At 40.7% G+C, this 17,136-nt stretch overlaps 1 protein-coding gene across 2 annotated transcripts in view; it reads left to right on the top strand.

Moving 5' to 3' along the window:
* usp9 (ubiquitin specific peptidase 9) overlaps positions 1-17,136 on the top strand; it is a 269,941-nt gene that overhangs the window by 191,251 nt on the left and 61,554 nt on the right. For both annotated transcript variants that reach the window (XM_067992885.1, XM_067992886.1), the window contains exons 30-35: positions 73-280; positions 2,201-2,421; positions 2,959-3,146; positions 3,612-3,785; positions 7,040-7,181; positions 13,437-14,187. In XM_067992885.1, the coding sequence (XP_067848986.1) occupies positions 73-280; positions 2,201-2,421; positions 2,959-3,146; positions 3,612-3,785; positions 7,040-7,181; positions 13,437-14,187 (1,684 nt within the window). The remainder of the gene's footprint in view (positions 1-72; positions 281-2,200; positions 2,422-2,958; positions 3,147-3,611; positions 3,786-7,039; positions 7,182-13,436; positions 14,188-17,136) is intronic.

The raw sequence follows: 17,136 nt of genomic DNA on the forward strand, positions 1-17,136 counted from the left end.
TGTTCCTGCACTACAGGGAGAAGAAACTGTGAATTAACTGTAAATAACTGGGCCATTTTTTTCCCTCCCTAGGAGCTGATAGATGACTTCATCTTTCCAGCCTCTAATGTTTATCTACAGTACAAGAAGAGTGGAGAATTGCCATCTGAGCAGGCCATTCCTGTCTGTAGTGCACCAGCTGCAATCAATGCCGGATTTGAGTTGCTAGTAGCACTGGCTGTTGGCTGTGTGCAAAACCTCAAACAAATTGTGGACACTATGACAGATATGTATTATGCAGGTATTTGGAAATTAACTGCTAGATAATTTGGTAAATGTGTGGATGAATGGTTGTAGGTTTAGTGAATAAGCTGAGAGAAATATAAGGTGGGAAGATAGCCAAATAAATTTATTTCTTGGTCTGTGCTGAGATAGGTAATCTTGGTACGGTGTAATTGATGCTAAAATTGGCTTCGGTATCCCTTGGCTATAGCCAGGAATCCTGCTCCTGATGCATTGCATGTCCCTTATCTGATTACCAGATCAAACAGTCTGATTTTCTTTCTCAGACAGTCTGATGCTGTTAACCCTGGTTAATTCAACAATCATTCACTTTTTCCTAAAGTTATCACAAAAGGAATGCCACAATTTTATGATTAGTGGCAAGGGAGATCTTAGCTTCAGTCACAAGAACAAATTTGGACTTGGTTGTCGTCTGCCTTGTTGCCATACGGCCTGCTGGTGCACATTGGGTTCACAATTGAAGAGTGGCTTCTTGAGTAAAGTGGAGCTGGTAACAATCTCAGAACAGTGCCCCATCATGTGTTACGTCTACTGAGAGAGAAACAGGATGGAGGGTGCAAAGAGAGGTGAGTTGCATTAGAGATCAGAAAGATTTTCAGTGTGTTCCCTCATTTGCCATGGTAGAGGGAGACTTGGTGAAAAGAAGAATGTAAATAGAAACATTTCTAAGTTGTCTTGAGATATCTGTGGTGAAGTTAGAACAAAAAGTGCAGGCATTGTAACAAGAAGTTATATAAAAAGTACTTTCATTGCTTTACTAATGGAAGAACAAAAATGGCATGTGTCTTAAAATACTAGCCTTTCACTTTCACAGAAGCATAGCAAATCTGGATGAAGGCATTGGGGTCAAGCATGACTGTTCTATTAAATAAAAAGCCTTATCAGGACTCCATTAACAATCAAATGGCTAGAAAATGGTACCATCTTTTTTCTTACATAGAATTACGTCGCACTACATAGAATATATAGTACAGAAACAGGCCATTCAGCCCAACAGGTCCATGCTGGTGTTTATGCTCCACACAAACCACCTCCCACCCTTCATCTAACCCCATCAACATATCCTTCTATTTGTTTCTTTCTCATGTGTTTATCTAGCTTCCCCTTAAATGCATCTATGCTAGTCGCCTCAACTACTCCTTGTGGTAGTAAGTTCCACATTCTAACCACTTCTTTTCTGTGTTTATTTGAGCTGTTTGTGAAAGTGTGTTAACAACTTAGCAGTACTGACTAAAAAGAACTTCTGAGCCTTACAGTATGAAAGAATAGAACTCCCTGCCACAAGGACTGCAGTGGTTCAAAAGGCAGCGCACCACCTCGGCAACTTCGAATGGGCAGTGACTACAGCCTGGCCGGCATTGCCTATATTCTGTGGCCAAAAAAAAAATTAAGTGCACTGTTGCAAAATTATTGATGGATTTATGATTATCTCTACTAATACTTCACTGCTCTGAATGACTCAGTAATTGTTTCAAGCTGATACTCTTCACAATGTCAATAGCATTCCTGCTACAAACCATATTTTAAAAAAAATCATTGACAGCTTTAAAATGATTTTTTAAAAGGGCCCTGATGCATAGATTCCTTCTTTAAAAAGCAGAAATTAATGGTCCAAATTATGTGGAATATATTGCCAGTAGGGTAAAAACTTACATGTTAGCTGTCATCTCATCTGGAATATCCCATGTGACGATGATCACTCCGCGAGACATATTTGACAAATGCTTAATTTTCTGCTCTGGTGGTAATCGTTTTGATCTGCTTCAACTTTTTAGTGAAAGTGAGAAGTCTGTAACTGCAAACTAGTTATGATACTAGGCTTAAAATAGATGAAATGTTAAACTTTATTAGTGTAGCATTTATAAATCTGTCTGTGGAAATATTAATTCCTGATGGTAAGGTTTTTATTTTTGTTTAGGTTGTGAAGCACTGACCGAGTGGGAGTACTTGCCACCAGTAGGACCACGTCCATCAAAAGGATTTGTAGGATTAAAGAATGCTGGTGCTACGTGTTATATGAATTCTGTTATTCAGCAACTATACATGATCCCAGCTATTAGAAATGGTATCCTTACTATTGAAGGCACTGGTAGTGATGTTGATGATGATACGTCTGGTGATGAGAAACAGGATAATGAGGTGAATGCAAGTTACAACTTTTTTATTTGTAAAAGTGAAAGGCTTCATGCTTTATTGTCCCTTTTGAAAACCTAAATCTTAACTTCAGTGGAACACTTCAATACTTAAGCTGTTATTAAATGTAGAGGTCAACAGCAATGTGCTGGAAGTATTTTTGATGCCATATTTTATTACTGCAATGAAATCTTTTTGAAATGTGCAAGACTTTGACTTTTGAATTTAGATTCAAACTTGTTTCAGAAACCTAGCCTCAGTAATACTGCAGAAAGTAAATCACTATATATAGAAAGATATATTTTCGCTGTACTGAAACTTATGCATTACCTTGCAGTCATTTGCAGCAACCTTCATAATTACACAAATGTGGGTCATTGATTACATTTTTATGTTTTCACCTATAAGGACAAGAAGTTGGGCTCTGCTAAACAACTCAAACTTAGCGTTATAATTTTGTTGCATAGGTACAACTGGCTTCAGTTGAGTCCTGTTCATTTCGTTTTAATCTATTGAAATTTATTATTGGGTGTGTTTTTACAGAGCAATGTTGATCCTAGAGATGATGTTTTCAGTTACCACCACCATTATGACAAACCTGTAATTGGCAAAACTGAAGATCGGAAGGAGTACAACATTGGGGTCCTGAGACATCTTCAGGTCATTTTTGGACATTTGGCTGCCTCCAGATTACAATACTATGTGCCTAGAGGTTTCTGGAAGCAGTTCAGGTTTGTAGTTTCAAAATTTTATGTGCTCCTTTTTTATTCTTCAGTAAATTGGTTGTTGCCTGTAATGAAGAAGCTTTCACTGTGTATAGCTAAAATGTCACCAATTTGAAAACTGGCTCCTAAAAGGGTGGTGGGGGAGAACATGACAATTTTCACTTAGTATGTTGGCAAAATGAAAAAAGAAAGTGTTAAATGGAAAAGTTTTAACTAAGTTGTCAAATGCATTGATATAGAACTGAGCATGCTTTCAGTAGATAAAATAAGATTTGAGAGGATACATAATACATTTTTTAAAGCTAAGAGATTGGATAATTTAGTTGTAAGCAGATTATTTTACTTAACTTGGACTGTGAGTGCAGAATTGGAGGACATGAGCATAAAATTAGTGAATCAAGCGAAACTTGAGACTATGTAGATTTTTTTTCCCCATGTGCTAGAGGGTAAAACATTACCTTTTTTCTCTAGGCTTTGGGGTGAACCAGTCAATCTTCGAGAGCAACATGATGCTTTGGAGTTCTTCAACTCTTTAGTGGACAGCCTGGATGAAGCTTTGAAAGCTCTTGGACATGCAACTATGCTCAGCAAAGTTCTTGGGGGTTCCTTTGCTGATCAGAAGATTTGTCAAGGCTGCCCTCACAGGTGAATGTGACTAATGTATAATATTGAACTAATGTATAATATTGTCCCACTGCTGCAAAATAGTGATGATGATTCTGATTGAAATGAATAATTTCACATTCTGTAACTGTACACGTACCAATCAGGGTAACCATATTATTTTTATCTCTACATTATTAATTAAAGAAAGATTTGTTTAGGTTGGCTGTGCCATATGTTAAAATAACCATAACTTAAATGGAAATTAGCAGATAATTGAAAGTCCCCAAATTTTGATCTCGAATGTATGGAATGCAATACCCTAGACACAGAAGAGGTGTAGAATACAAATAACATTTAATTTAATTTCTTGGGCTGTGAATTGGATTTGGCATACAGGAGTAGTTTGGTATTGGGCTGTGCAATAAAGCGACATCTTATAAACATTGTCCCACAAAAATCTAGCAGAGATGCAAGTTACAATGTAATGGATTGATTTCTAAGTTCCAAATACAAATGTTACATTTGAGGAACCATTGTGTTTGAAGCATTTTTTTTTACAAAAGGCTGATCCATTCCAATTCTGTTACTAGTAATGAGCAAGTCCTGGTAAGAATGGACATCGCTGGCAACGTAACAATTTTTTTTTATTCGTTCATGGGATGTGGGCATCGCCGGCGAGGCCAGCATTTATTGCCCATCCCTAATTGCCCTTGAGAAGGTGGTGGTAAGCCGCCTTCTTGAACCACTGCAGTCCATGTGGTGAAGGTTCTCCCACAGTGCTGTTAGGAAGGGAGTTCCAGGATTTTGACCCAGCGACGATGAAGAAATGGCGATATATTTCCAAGTCAGGATGGTGTGTGACTTGGAGGGGAACGTGCAGGTGGTGGTGTTCCCATGTGCCTGCTGCCCTTGTCCTTCGTGGTAGAGGTCGAGGGTTTGGGAGGTGCTGTCGAAGAAGCCTTGGATGGTACACACTGTAGCCACATTGCGCAGGTGGTGAAGGGAGTGAATGTTTAGGGTGGTGGATGGGGTGCCAATCAAGCGGGCTGCTTTGTCCTGGATGGTGTCGAGCTTCTTGAGTGTTGTTGGAGCTGCACTCATCCAGGCAAGTGGAGAGTATTCCATCACACTCCTGACTTGTGCCTTGTAGATGGTGAAAAGGCTTTGGGGAGTCAGGAGGTGAGTCACTCACTACAGAATACCCAGCCTCTGACCTGCTCTTGTAGTCATAGTATTTATATGGCTGGTCCAGTTAAGTTTCTGGTCAATGGTGGGGGATTCGGCGATGGTAATACCGTTGAATGACAAGGGGAGGTGGTTAGACTCTCTTGTTGGAGATGGCCATTGCCTGGCACTTGTCTGGCGCGAATGTTACTTGCTACTTATCAGCCCAAGCCTGGATGTTGTCCAGGTCTTGCTGCATGCGGGCACGGACTGCTTCATTATCTGAGGGGTTGTGAATGGAACTGAACACTGCACAATCATCAGCGAACATCCCCATTTCTGACCTTATGATGGAGGGAAGGTCATTGATGAAGCAGCTGAAGATGGTTGTGCCTAGGACACTACCCTGAGGAACTCCTGCAGCAATGTCCTGGGGCTGAGATGATTGGGCTCCAACAACCACTACCATCTTCCTTTGTGCTAAGTATGACTCCAGCCACTGGAGAGCTTTCCCCCTGACTCCCATTGACTTCAATTTTACTGGGACTCCTTGGTGCCACACTTGGTCAAATGCTGCCTTGATGTCAAGGGCAGTCACTCTCACCTCACCTCTGGAATTCAGCTCTTTTGTCCATGTTTGGACCAAGGCTGTAATGAGGTTTGGAGCAGAGTGGTCCTGGCGGAACCCAAACTGAGCATTGGTGAGCAGGTTATTGGTGAGTAAGTGCCGCTTGATAGCACTGTTGACGACACCTTCCATCACTTTGCTGATGATTGAGAGTAGACTGATGGGGCGGTAATTGGCCGGATTGAATTTGTCCTGCTTTTTGTGGACAGGACATACCTGGGCAATTTTCCACATTGTCAGGTAGATGCCAGTGTTGTAGCTGTACAGGAACAGTTTAGCTAGAGGCTTGGCTAGTTCTGGAGCACAAGTCTTCAGCAATACAGCCGGGATGTTGTCTGGGTCCATAGCCTTTGCTGTATCCAGTGCACTCAGCTGTTTCTTGATATCACATGGAGTGAATCGAATTGGCTGAAGACTGGCTTCTGTGATGGTGGGGATATCGGGAGGAGGCCGAGATGGATCATCCACTCGACATTTCTGGCTGAAGATGGTTGCAAATACTTCAGCCATGTCTTTTATACTCACGCGCTAGATAATTAAATTGTTTTAGGATGTGTGAGTGATTAGGTGGTTAGGAAAGAGTGTAAACTAATAAATAATGACGTAGAATTTGCTGGAGTGGGACATCTGGCATTGTGTCCAGTTTGTTAGATTTTTTTTCCCTCACCCTTCAGCTCATTTTTTGCGCCGCAACTTGCTGGAAGTGCGAGTTGATCGCGCAGCGAGGTCAACAGGGCATCTGGGACCTAGGTGAACGACGGGACCAACAATCTATCTTCTTAACCAATGAAATTGAAGGATAGAGAAAGAAACAGAGGAACGACGGAGAAGGAAATTTGGCGACTTAAAGTCAAACTAGATACAGAAAGAGAAATAGAGAGGGAAAGAAACATTGGATTAAGAGAGGGAGGTAAAAAGAGACAAAGGAAAAGTTAAAAATTTTTAAAACTTCCAGGAAGAATTTGTCACCTGTAGGAGTGAAACTCAGTTTCAGTTGTTCCCTTTCTGTGCCTCCAAGATTGAGTGGCATTGCAGGAATATAAATCTCATCATTAAAAGGGTCCTTGCATCGTTAAATTCCAGCCCTAACTTTCTGCGTCAAGTATAATTTGTTTCAACAGCGCAAATGCAGTAATTTCTTGAAACTCATGGGAAGATTGATGGCAAGCTCCGGTTTTTGAGAGGCTAATGGCGGTGTTTTTTTACACACTAATAACAGCATGTACATTTAAATCGTCGTTATTTTCCCAGCAAGTTCTGGGCCAATGTCAATAGGTATGGAGCTGAGTGTCTTACAAGGGTATGGGGTTCACTTCACAGTTTGTTGTTAGATGCAAATGTGTAAAGTGGAGACAGTGGATTTCAATGGAGTTTTTTTTTTAAATCAGAGTACTTGCAGAAATTTTTGAATACTGGATTTAAATGTAGAACTATGCTTAGCATAATATCTCTAACTGTTGGGGTTCTTGTGTTGGTTCCAATGTCTTTTTATTTGTTTTAGATATGAATGTGAGGAATCCTTCACAACACTGAATGTCGACATTAGAAATCATCAAAACCTGCTTGATTCACTTGAACAATATGTGAAAGGAGACTTATTGGAGGGTGCCAATGCATACCATTGTGAGAAATGCAACAAAAAGGTAATCAACTGTATCTTAGGATTTTCATCAGTTTTTTAGTCAAAGAATTTTGTCTAAATTCTGCAGTCAATACCATAACCATGTTGGATGTAGACTTACCATCATACTCTGCCAGCTGTCATGCCTGCATAGTCGCTGTTCCATTGAGCTTGCCTTACACAGTCCTAATGTTTCACCTTTGACTTTCCACATGTCTTTTCTGAATTAGAATTTGTTCCATTACTACCTAAGGATATAAGTATTTAGTGAAATGAGCCCCATCCTTTACAGTCTTTTAAGTTCGCAAACACAGTGTGCTTTCAATCATTCAATATCTACATACGTTTGGATTATGGTCTGAGATTCACCAGGAGCAAATCACGTAAGAATGCTTCCCTTTCGGAAACTTCACTTCTCTATAAGAGTGTTGCTATTAGGCCAATTTTTGATCACAGTCTTCTACATCTTGACTCTCAAAAGCTTCTGGTGGAATATTTCTTTATTCCATGTATGAACTTCAACTTAATTACAGAAACATTTAGGATAGCAATGGAGAAAGCAATTAGTTGGAATTTTTTAAAAAGTTGGTAAACAATGGGTTGCTTTAATGCATAATAGAAGATTTCAGTTTCAGTACAGTGCTGTCAGAATGTTAGTTGAGCCCACTGTATTTGAATTATTTGCATAAAGTGATCCTCACAGCACTACCTACAGTGCCATTAAAATGGATTAACATTTTTCCTCTGCAGCTGCAAGTTTCCTGACATCAATCTTAGACTCCAGGGGAGGGACAAGGAATTTGTAGCTCTACCGTTCAAATATTCTTCCCTTGGTCTTGATGGTTACCTTCTGTTTCTTGGTTGCTGCAAAGGAAAATATTTATTCAATGCCTGGCTGCTTCCTTTTCTCTTTTTGGTCATGTAGCAAAAGATTTGATCCCATTTGCTGCTTTAAAAAAACTTACTGTTATATAAATTGAAATTCTGTCTGGAGAGGTTGGGTTCGGATCACCAGGCCTTCTTCAGCCATGGCTGGTAGAGGATGGTTTTAAGTCTGTTCTGACTAAATTAGTCATGATTTTTCTTTCATTGTCTTTTTTAACAGAACCTTTTCTTATTTTTTTCTTCTTGAGGGGTTTTAAGGGTGATTTAATTATATTACAAAGAATGTACATCACAGAAACAGGCCATTTGGCCCAACAGGTTCATGTCTGTGTTTATGCTCCATATGAGCCTTATCCCACCCTAATTCATCTAACCCTACCAACATATCCTTCTAGCTTTTGGTGGCCCTGTCATGTAACTTTAGATCCTGTAATGACCACAGCGCCGCCTACAGCTTAAGAATGCCTTTAGAATATTGAGATCTCTCATCGTTCTTAATATATATTATCAATCACTTGCGATGTTGCACACGGAGTTGAGGCGAAGGGCAGTATTTATTTCAAGCAAGATTACAGGGTTAATTGGACCAAACCGGGGGAGGGGGAAGAAAGGGAGGGTAGGAAGTGGAGGGGGAGGAGTCTGAAGAAGAGGAAAGGAGGATGGAGTGGGGAGCGGGAGATGGAGGCTGGAGGAGTGGGAGAGAAGATGGGGAGGGAGACGGATGGTGATGACTGGAAAGTTCAGTTGGGTGGGGGAGAGAGGAAGAGGAATGCTGAGCAAGGGGAATTCAGATCAGTGGAGATTGGGAGATTGAGGTGTAGGCCAGCCAACCATTGGGGATGAAGAATAGTAGCCAGGAAGGGAGATTGCATTGGGGAAGGTTACTGTCAAAAGGGACAGGATGCATTGTGTGCGTAGCTTGTAAGGGCCAACTGCAGTCAATGGGGGGTTGTGGAGGAGGGACTGGCAGCCAGTGGATACGTTCGAAGGAAAATACAGCCAGCGGGGTGTGGTGGCTTGGAAGGGGAGCTGTAGCCATGGGCGAGCAAAGAAGAATTTGACTCTAAAAGGCGAGGTTAGAGTACTTGCTCAATGGGTGGAAGGTAGGAAGCTTTTGGGTTTTTTTGCCAAAAAGGTTGTTGGGGGGGGGGGGGGGGGTGGGCGGCAAGTATTTGCTCAGGTGAGGGGGGTAAAGGGGCAGTTCTACTGCGAAGTGAGTGTACAATGCTGGGGCGAGAGTGGCTTTCGGGAGATTGTTAGTTAAATTCATTTGCACCTTTTAAGTCCTCTTTGCTGCTGCTGTCGTGCCACCAAGATCTGGTGTTTATTTTGATCAAAAAATTTTCAGTCTTTGGTTTTTGAGGATTTTCTTTGGGGCTCCATTTGAGTTTCTGGTTCACTTCAAATCTCCTTCAGGTCCACCAGTTTACATTATTTCCTCCATATGCAGCTGTCCATATAAGATTTCCTCGATCGTTTTTTGTGAATCTTGATTTTTGCTCAGGGCAGATTATGCGATTTAAGATCGCTAAAGCTGCTTTTCACTAACGGCTTCTCTGGTTGGCTTGTGGGCCAAATACCTGGGATTTACTCAAGGTACTGTTTGCGCTGCCACACAGTGTTAGGTGGAGCCCCATTGTTTTCAATTTGTCATGTAGCGATGATGTAATTTTGGAATCCTGAGACTACTCACCACTTTTAATACAGATAGAACAAATCACTGACAGAGTTGTTCCTTTCATGTTTTTGTGGTTAGTCCTGTTCAAAGTAATTTTGTGTAAAAAGTCTTTAAGCTGCTCCTTTGCATTCCAGATTACATAGGAACAGGAGTCGGCCATTCAGCCCCTCGTGCCTGCTCCGCCATTTGATAAGATCTTGGCTGATCTGTGATCTAACTCCATATACCCACCTTTGGCCCATATCCCTTAATATGGTTGATTGCCAAAAAGCTATCTATCTCAGATTTAAATTTAGCAATTGAGCTAGTATCAATTGCCGTTTGCGGAAGAGAGTTCCAAACTTCTACCACCCTTTGTGTGTAGAAATGTTTTCTAATCTCGCTCCTGAAAGGTCTGGCTTTAATTTTTAGACTGTGCCCCCTACTCCTAGAATCCCCAACTAGCGGAAATAGTTTCTCTCTATCCACCCTATCCGTTCCCCTTAATATCTTAAACTTCAATCAGACCACCCCTTAACCTTCGAAACTCCGGAGAATACAACCCCAATTTGTGTAATCTCTCCTCGTAACTTAACCCTTGAAGTCCGGGTATCATTCTAGTCAACCTACGCTGCACTCCCTGCAAAGCCAATATGTCCTTCCGAAGGTGTGGTGCCCAGAACTGCTCACAGTACTCCAGGTGCGGTCTAACCAGGGTTTTGTATAGCTGCAGCATAACTTCTGCCCCCTTGTACACCAGTCCTCCAGGTATAAAGGCCAGCATTCCATTAGCCGTATTGATTATTTTCTGCACCTGTTCATGACACTTCAACGATCTATGTACCTGAACTCCTAAGTCCCTTTGGACATCCACTGTTTTTAACTTTTTACCATTTAGAAAGTACCCTGTTCTATCCTTTTTTGATCCAAAGTGGATGACCTCACATTTGTCTACATTGAATTCCATTTGCCACAGTTTTGCCCATTCACCTAATCTATCAATATCCTTTTGTAATTTTATGTTTTCATCCACACTACTTACAATGCCACCAATCTTTGTGTCATCGGCAAACTTAGATATGAGACTTTCTATGCCTTCATCTAAGTCGTTAATAAATATTGTGAATAATTGAGGCCCCAAGACAGATCCCTGCGGGACTCCACTAGTCACATCCTGCCAATGTGAGTACCTACCCGTTATCCCTACTCTGTCGCCATTCGCTCAGCCAAGTTCCTAACCAAGTCTGTACTTTTCCCTCGATTCCATGGGCTTCTATCTTAGCTAACAGTCTCTTATGTGGGACCTTATCAAATGCCTTCTGGAAGTCCATATAAATAACATCCATTGACATTCCCCTGTCCACTACTTTAGTCATTCTGGAGGCAGCACCTTTTTAGCAAAAGATCTATAAATTAAAATAACTCCTGTGGAGCTTGCCAATACTCCCTCCATTTTGAGGTTTCTTCTGAAGTTCAAAACAATCTTCATCTTAGGGAAAATGATCAGGGTGTGTGATATAAGAGCTAATGCAATAGGTTGTAGATACGTGGAAATATCTGGATTTGAAATAGAGTCCTCAGCTGTGCTTAGTATAATAGTTCATAGGAACCTGGTCCCTGATGGGAGAGGAAGTAAGTTCCAAGCCAATTTGCTGTGATACAGGTGTCGTGTTCGGGAATCCTGAATGGATCCGTGCGGAAGGCACGGTATTGTCTGTGTATTCTGAGCTTAATTAGTAGCAGTTATTTTGTTAATCCAAAATGCAACGTTTTACCTGACCCTTGCATACTAATTCCAAGTGTGCACTCCACTTTATTTACAGGTTTCTGTAAATCAGGAACTTTTGATGCCCTACTTTGGTAGTCCCAAGGTTCAAACGTTAGTAAGCTTGTGGTTCCAACCTTCTCCTCTTAGTTTATTTATTTTTCTGCTTGAGTCTCTTTAGTGAATGAGGACAACACCTCAGAATACCAATTGATACAGAGTGTTGAAAGTTTTGCTCCTATATTCCTCAGGTTGCTGCTTCCTGCAACCTTAATTTTATCCTTCACAAACTGAGGTCAGAGCCATTCTAATACATGCATTCCTGTAAGCTAGAATTTCTTTTGCTTGAAGCAGGCACAGGTGTCAGCATGAACGGTTAGTGAGCAGTATGCCCCAATAGATTATGTTTAAATTGTAAGACATGTGGACTGGATAATCCTCAAAGCAACTCTCAATCCACCCAAGATTGTTGAAGAGTTTATATTTCAGGAAAGGTCCAGCTATATCTACACTTCCACTGAAAGCCAGCAGTTCATATTTTCTAAGTGTCGGGCTGTTTGTGGATAGGATGAAAAGTGTTTGTCAATCCAACAGTTTGTATATTTGAGAACAAAGCCTTGAGTAAATTTGTTTGAAAGCTGAGGTTAACATACTGGGTGTTAAGAGTGTATGTCTGCTGAGTTACTTGGCAGGCTTGGAGTAACTGAGGTGCCGAAGCTCCTTATGCAAAGGCTGCTACTTAGAGCAACATGCAGATGGTTCATTTTTTTTTACTCAGCAATCTGGAGTAGTGCACATTCAAAATGGCTTTAATTTGGTCGTCCAGGTGGAAGGTGCAGTGGTGCTCCAAAGTGACCTGACAGTATAAGTCCACAGAAACCCACTGCCAAAATTCTGCTTCACCTTAGTATGTTCCTATTTTATGTGGATATTAAACAAATGACGAATGATAGACCTTTTAGTTTTAATATAGTCTTGCTCACTTTTTTTTTGAAGTTGAGCCTTCATGTACAGGGCTCTGCCAACCATCCCCCACTTTTTTTTAATCAGGTGAATTAAAAATTCTGGCTGGACATGGAGTTTTCTTTATAGTGATTATTTGAAATGTTAGTGCCTTTGCTAAACTGGGCTTGCATTTTTGTGGTGCTGGCACTTTGCAGGCAAAGAATTAATTTGAAACATGGCAGCTAATTTGCACAATGCAAGATCCCAGAAACTGCCATGAGATGAATGACCAGTTAATTTGTTCTTTGGTGTTTGAGGAATAGATGTTGACCAGGTCATGTGGAGAATTCCCTGCTTCTCTGAATTGTGCTATGAAAAGTTTAACATTCCACCTAACCTCCATTTGACATCGGATCTGAAGGATGGCATTTCCATTTATTTTTTTTAAACTGGCACCTAAATATTTTGGTGTAGTTTTCTAGTTGAACTGAAACTTTGTCATGCTGCTACTTGAATTAAGCTAGTTACAAACATAATGAGTTGTAAGGAATTCAAATTGCTGCAGTTTTCTTCAAAGATCAATATTTTAATTTGATAACTAAGGAATCTCATTTGCTGTCCAGTTCATTTTTTTGGAAGCTATATCCATATCTCAACCATTGATATTTGATGCGGTTAAAGTACTATTGAATACAGTAAACATTGCTATGAACACAAAAGATCCAATGATGCATGTGTGTGGACATTGGATTAGCTCTTGTGCGTCTCAACACTAAACAGCCTCTTTATGCACTGCATTTCACATGATGAATGGATGAAGTACTGGACGGCTGATAGCGCCTGTGGAATTGCACCCAGTATGAACCTCTGCTTTGTGAGAGAAGTGGAAAATACACCAGATACTTTATTTAATACTTGTATTATTTTAATTTTTAACGGGTAAGCAATTTCTTTGATGTTTATGTTTACAGTAGCAAAATCTTTTTCTAAACTTAATTAGTCCTATAATGTGTTCTGTCTTGCAGGTGGACACAGTGAAGCGTTTGCTAATAAAGAAGTTGCCACCAGTTTTAGCAATTCAACTGAAGCGATTTGACTATGACTGGGAAAGGGAATGTGCAATTAAATTCAATGACTATTTTGAGTTTCCACGGGAGCTGGATATGGAGCCTTATACTGTGGCTGGGGTTGCCAAGTTGGAAGGGGATGACATCAACCCAGAAAATCAGTTGATTCAAAATGACCAGCCAGATAATGAACAGCCTGGTAGCACTAAATATAGACTAGTTGGTGTCTTGGTTCATAGTGGTCAGGCCAGTGGTGGACATTACTATTCATATATCATTCAACGAAATGGTGGAGATGGTGAGAAAAACAAATGGTATAAGTTTGATGATGGCGATGTAACTGAGTGCAAAATGGATGATGACGAAGAGATGAAAAACCAGTGTTTTGGTGGCGAGTACATGGGTGAAGTGTTTGACCATATGATGAAACGTATGTCATACAGGCGGCAAAAACGATGGTGGAATGCCTACATACTTTTTTATGAACGTATGGACACAATAGATAAAGATAATGAATTAATTAAGTACATTTCTGAGCTGGAGATTAGCATTAAACCACACCAGATAAAAATGCCAAGTGTCATTGAACGAAGTGTACGGAAACAGAATGTGCAGTTTATGCACAACAGAATGCAGTATAGCCTGGAGTATTTCCAATTCATGAAAAAACTACTGACCTGTAACAGTGTCTACCTGAATCCTCCACCCGGTGAGTATGCATTATATCTTTGTTGATAACACAGCACCTTCAGAAATACAAAATCTTTTGTTATTTCACTGTTAAAATATGCATAGTTAAAAGTATTTAAGACTTTAGGCCTATGTTCCAAGGTTAAGGTTTGTGAAAATCGTATATGCAGTATGCTGAACAGTTTAGATTGAAAAGGTTCCAATTTATTTGTGAATGAATGTAAACTTAGTAGAAGAGAAGCTGATAGTTTATTTTTTAAAGTGGGGTTTAAAAAATACCCAGTATTAAGTGCATTATATTACAAATTTCAGGTCTACAAAAGATGCTCCCTAGTTTAGTATCAGTCACTCCTGTAGGTGAACCCTGAATCCTCTATAATCTGGATAGTACATTTACTGCCAATATCTAAACAATAGTGTGACCCCACAGTGCTTAACATTAAGACCTTTCATTATGTGATCTTCCGTGAGCTATAGAAGTTTACAGAACAGGCGGCAATTCAGCCTATCGTGTCTTTGCCAGCTCTTAGCTAGACGAATCCAAATCTAATCTCATTGTCCCACTCTTTTTTCAGCAGTTGGACTGATGAGCACTCTAGTGAGACAATGCATGATTGCAAACCAACAATTTGGTTTATCTTCCATGAAATACACACATGAACAGAATGCAATCTGTAGTGAAATACACCTCTTACATCCAGGAGACACTCCACCTCCTTCTGGCTAATTAGAAAGCCAACACCCAACCCACCTCCCCCCCCCCCCCCCCCCCCCCCCCCCCAGCCCCATTTCAAAGAATCATAGAAAGTTACGGCACAGAAGGAGGCCATTCAACCCATCGTGTCCGTGTCAGCCGAAAAAGAGCTATCTCGCTTAATCTCACGTTCCAGCACTTGGTCCATAGCCCTGTAGGTTACGGCACTTCAAGTGCTCATCCAACTACTTTTTAAATGAGTTGGGGATTTCTGCCTCTACCACCCTTTCAGGAAGTGTGTTCCAGACCCCCACCACACTCTAGGTGAAAAAAATTTCTCCTCGGCTCCCCCCTAATCCTTCTACCATTTTTGGTTTGGGGGGCATGGCAACAGCATTGCCTGTTCAACTGTGTGTCCTGCTGGCACCTCTGAATGGAAACCACTGGTGTAAACCTCTCTGGAACGTGCTTACTGCCCTCGCCTTCCCACTCAGCCCTATTGCCTCAAAACTGATACGATTAACAGATTTAATGGCTAACCCATTTCCCCTCAGGAGGGCACGTACAAATTCCAACCACCTTTTGATTTACCATCTCGGGCTTTTTGTTGTTGAGTCAGGAAAGTACGCTGGAGCTTTGGGAATTAACTTTTGTGGCTTGAATCTGACTTTACATCAAACACTGTATAAATTAAACTATATGCCTATATTGTGCCAAACAGCTAAAAATCTCAATGTTACAAGTGCATTATTGGAGGTTATAACCAATTCCATGTCCATTTAGTTCTGGAATAATGTTCTATGAGCATCTTACTGTTTATCATGATGCTGTTTCTGACGGCAATACAAATATTTACATAGTCTTTTACACAAGGTGTATGTTTCTTTTAGCCCAAGACTTGGTAAACTGGAGTCTTTAAAATATAGATGCTCCTAAATTGATTGATCATGGCAAAACCAAGTGCTGTGCATGCATGTGACTGTGCCATCGTGTTGCATTTAGGTGGTGCTGCACAAAATCTGCTTCCACACTGTGAAGTTCCAGGACCTACAACATAGTACCAGTTTGTTTCTCCACAACTAGAGCCGACATTTGCTGCTCTGTACGTTGGACATCAGAGTAGGTTATATATGAAAGAGCTTTAGAGTATCAATATATTCTGGTCTCAAAAGTGGCTGCTTCCTAGTTTTTTTTTAATTTTCCCAGGAAACAAGGGCATTGGTTACAGTACTGATCAATGTCAGAGAACCTCTAGGAAAATAACACAGGTCTATCCTTATTGGCATAAGCACATGAGAAACAAATTAAAATAAAATGACATATTTAGCCTATCTACAGGCTTAGCAAAAGAAAGCAAAACTATACTCTTCAGATTCTCTGGTAACAAATTGGTAACTAAACTACATAGCGAGCTGCTAAAACTGGCAAAAGTAACTAGTATTACCACACAAAGGGGGCAATGGCTCAAATTGGAATGTTACATTTCCTTGAGACCCATGCGTGTTATACAAGGTTGGTGAGCTGCAGGCACAAATGGCCACATGGGCATGTTGTGGCGATAATGGAGACCTGGCTCAAAAAAGGGCAGGATTGGATACTAAATATTCTTGGATACAAGGTGTTCAGGAAAGAAAGGAGGGAGGGTGGCAGTATTGATTAAGGAGAAAATTGCAGTACTGGAGAGAGAGGATGTCCTCGAAGGATCAAGGACAGAATCTATTTGGTTAGAATTGAGAAATAAAAGAGGTGCCATTACACTACTGGGTATATTCTTTTGGCCACCAACTAGTGGGAAGGATTTGAGGAGCAAATTTGCAGGGAAATTACAGAGGTGCAAAAGCTTATAGAGTAGTGATAACCGGAGACTTCAACTATCCTAATATAGACTGGGATTACAATAATATAAGGGGCAAAGAAGGGGAGGAATTTTTGAAATGTGCTCAGGATAACTTTCTTAACCAGTACGTTTCTGGCCTAACAAGGAAAGAGGCATTGCTGGACTTGGTTCTAGGGAATGAGGTGGGCCAGGTGGAGTAAGTGTCAGTAGGAGAGCATTTAGGGAGCAGCGATCATAGTGTCATAAGGTTCAGTATAGCTATGGAAAAGGACACTGACCACTCTAAAGTAAAAATACTCAATTGGAGGAAGGCCAATTTCAATGGGATGAGAACAGATCTGGCCTGGGTAAATTGGAATCAAAGATTCACAGGCAAAACTGTAAATGAACAGTGGGTGGACTTTAAAGAGGAGATGGTTTGGGTTCAGTCTAGGCAC

This window comes from Heptranchias perlo, chromosome 11 (genome assembly GCF_035084215.1).
Source record: "Heptranchias perlo isolate sHepPer1 chromosome 11, sHepPer1.hap1, whole genome shotgun sequence".
NCBI classification, from domain to species: Eukaryota; Metazoa; Chordata; class Chondrichthyes; order Hexanchiformes; family Hexanchidae; genus Heptranchias; species Heptranchias perlo.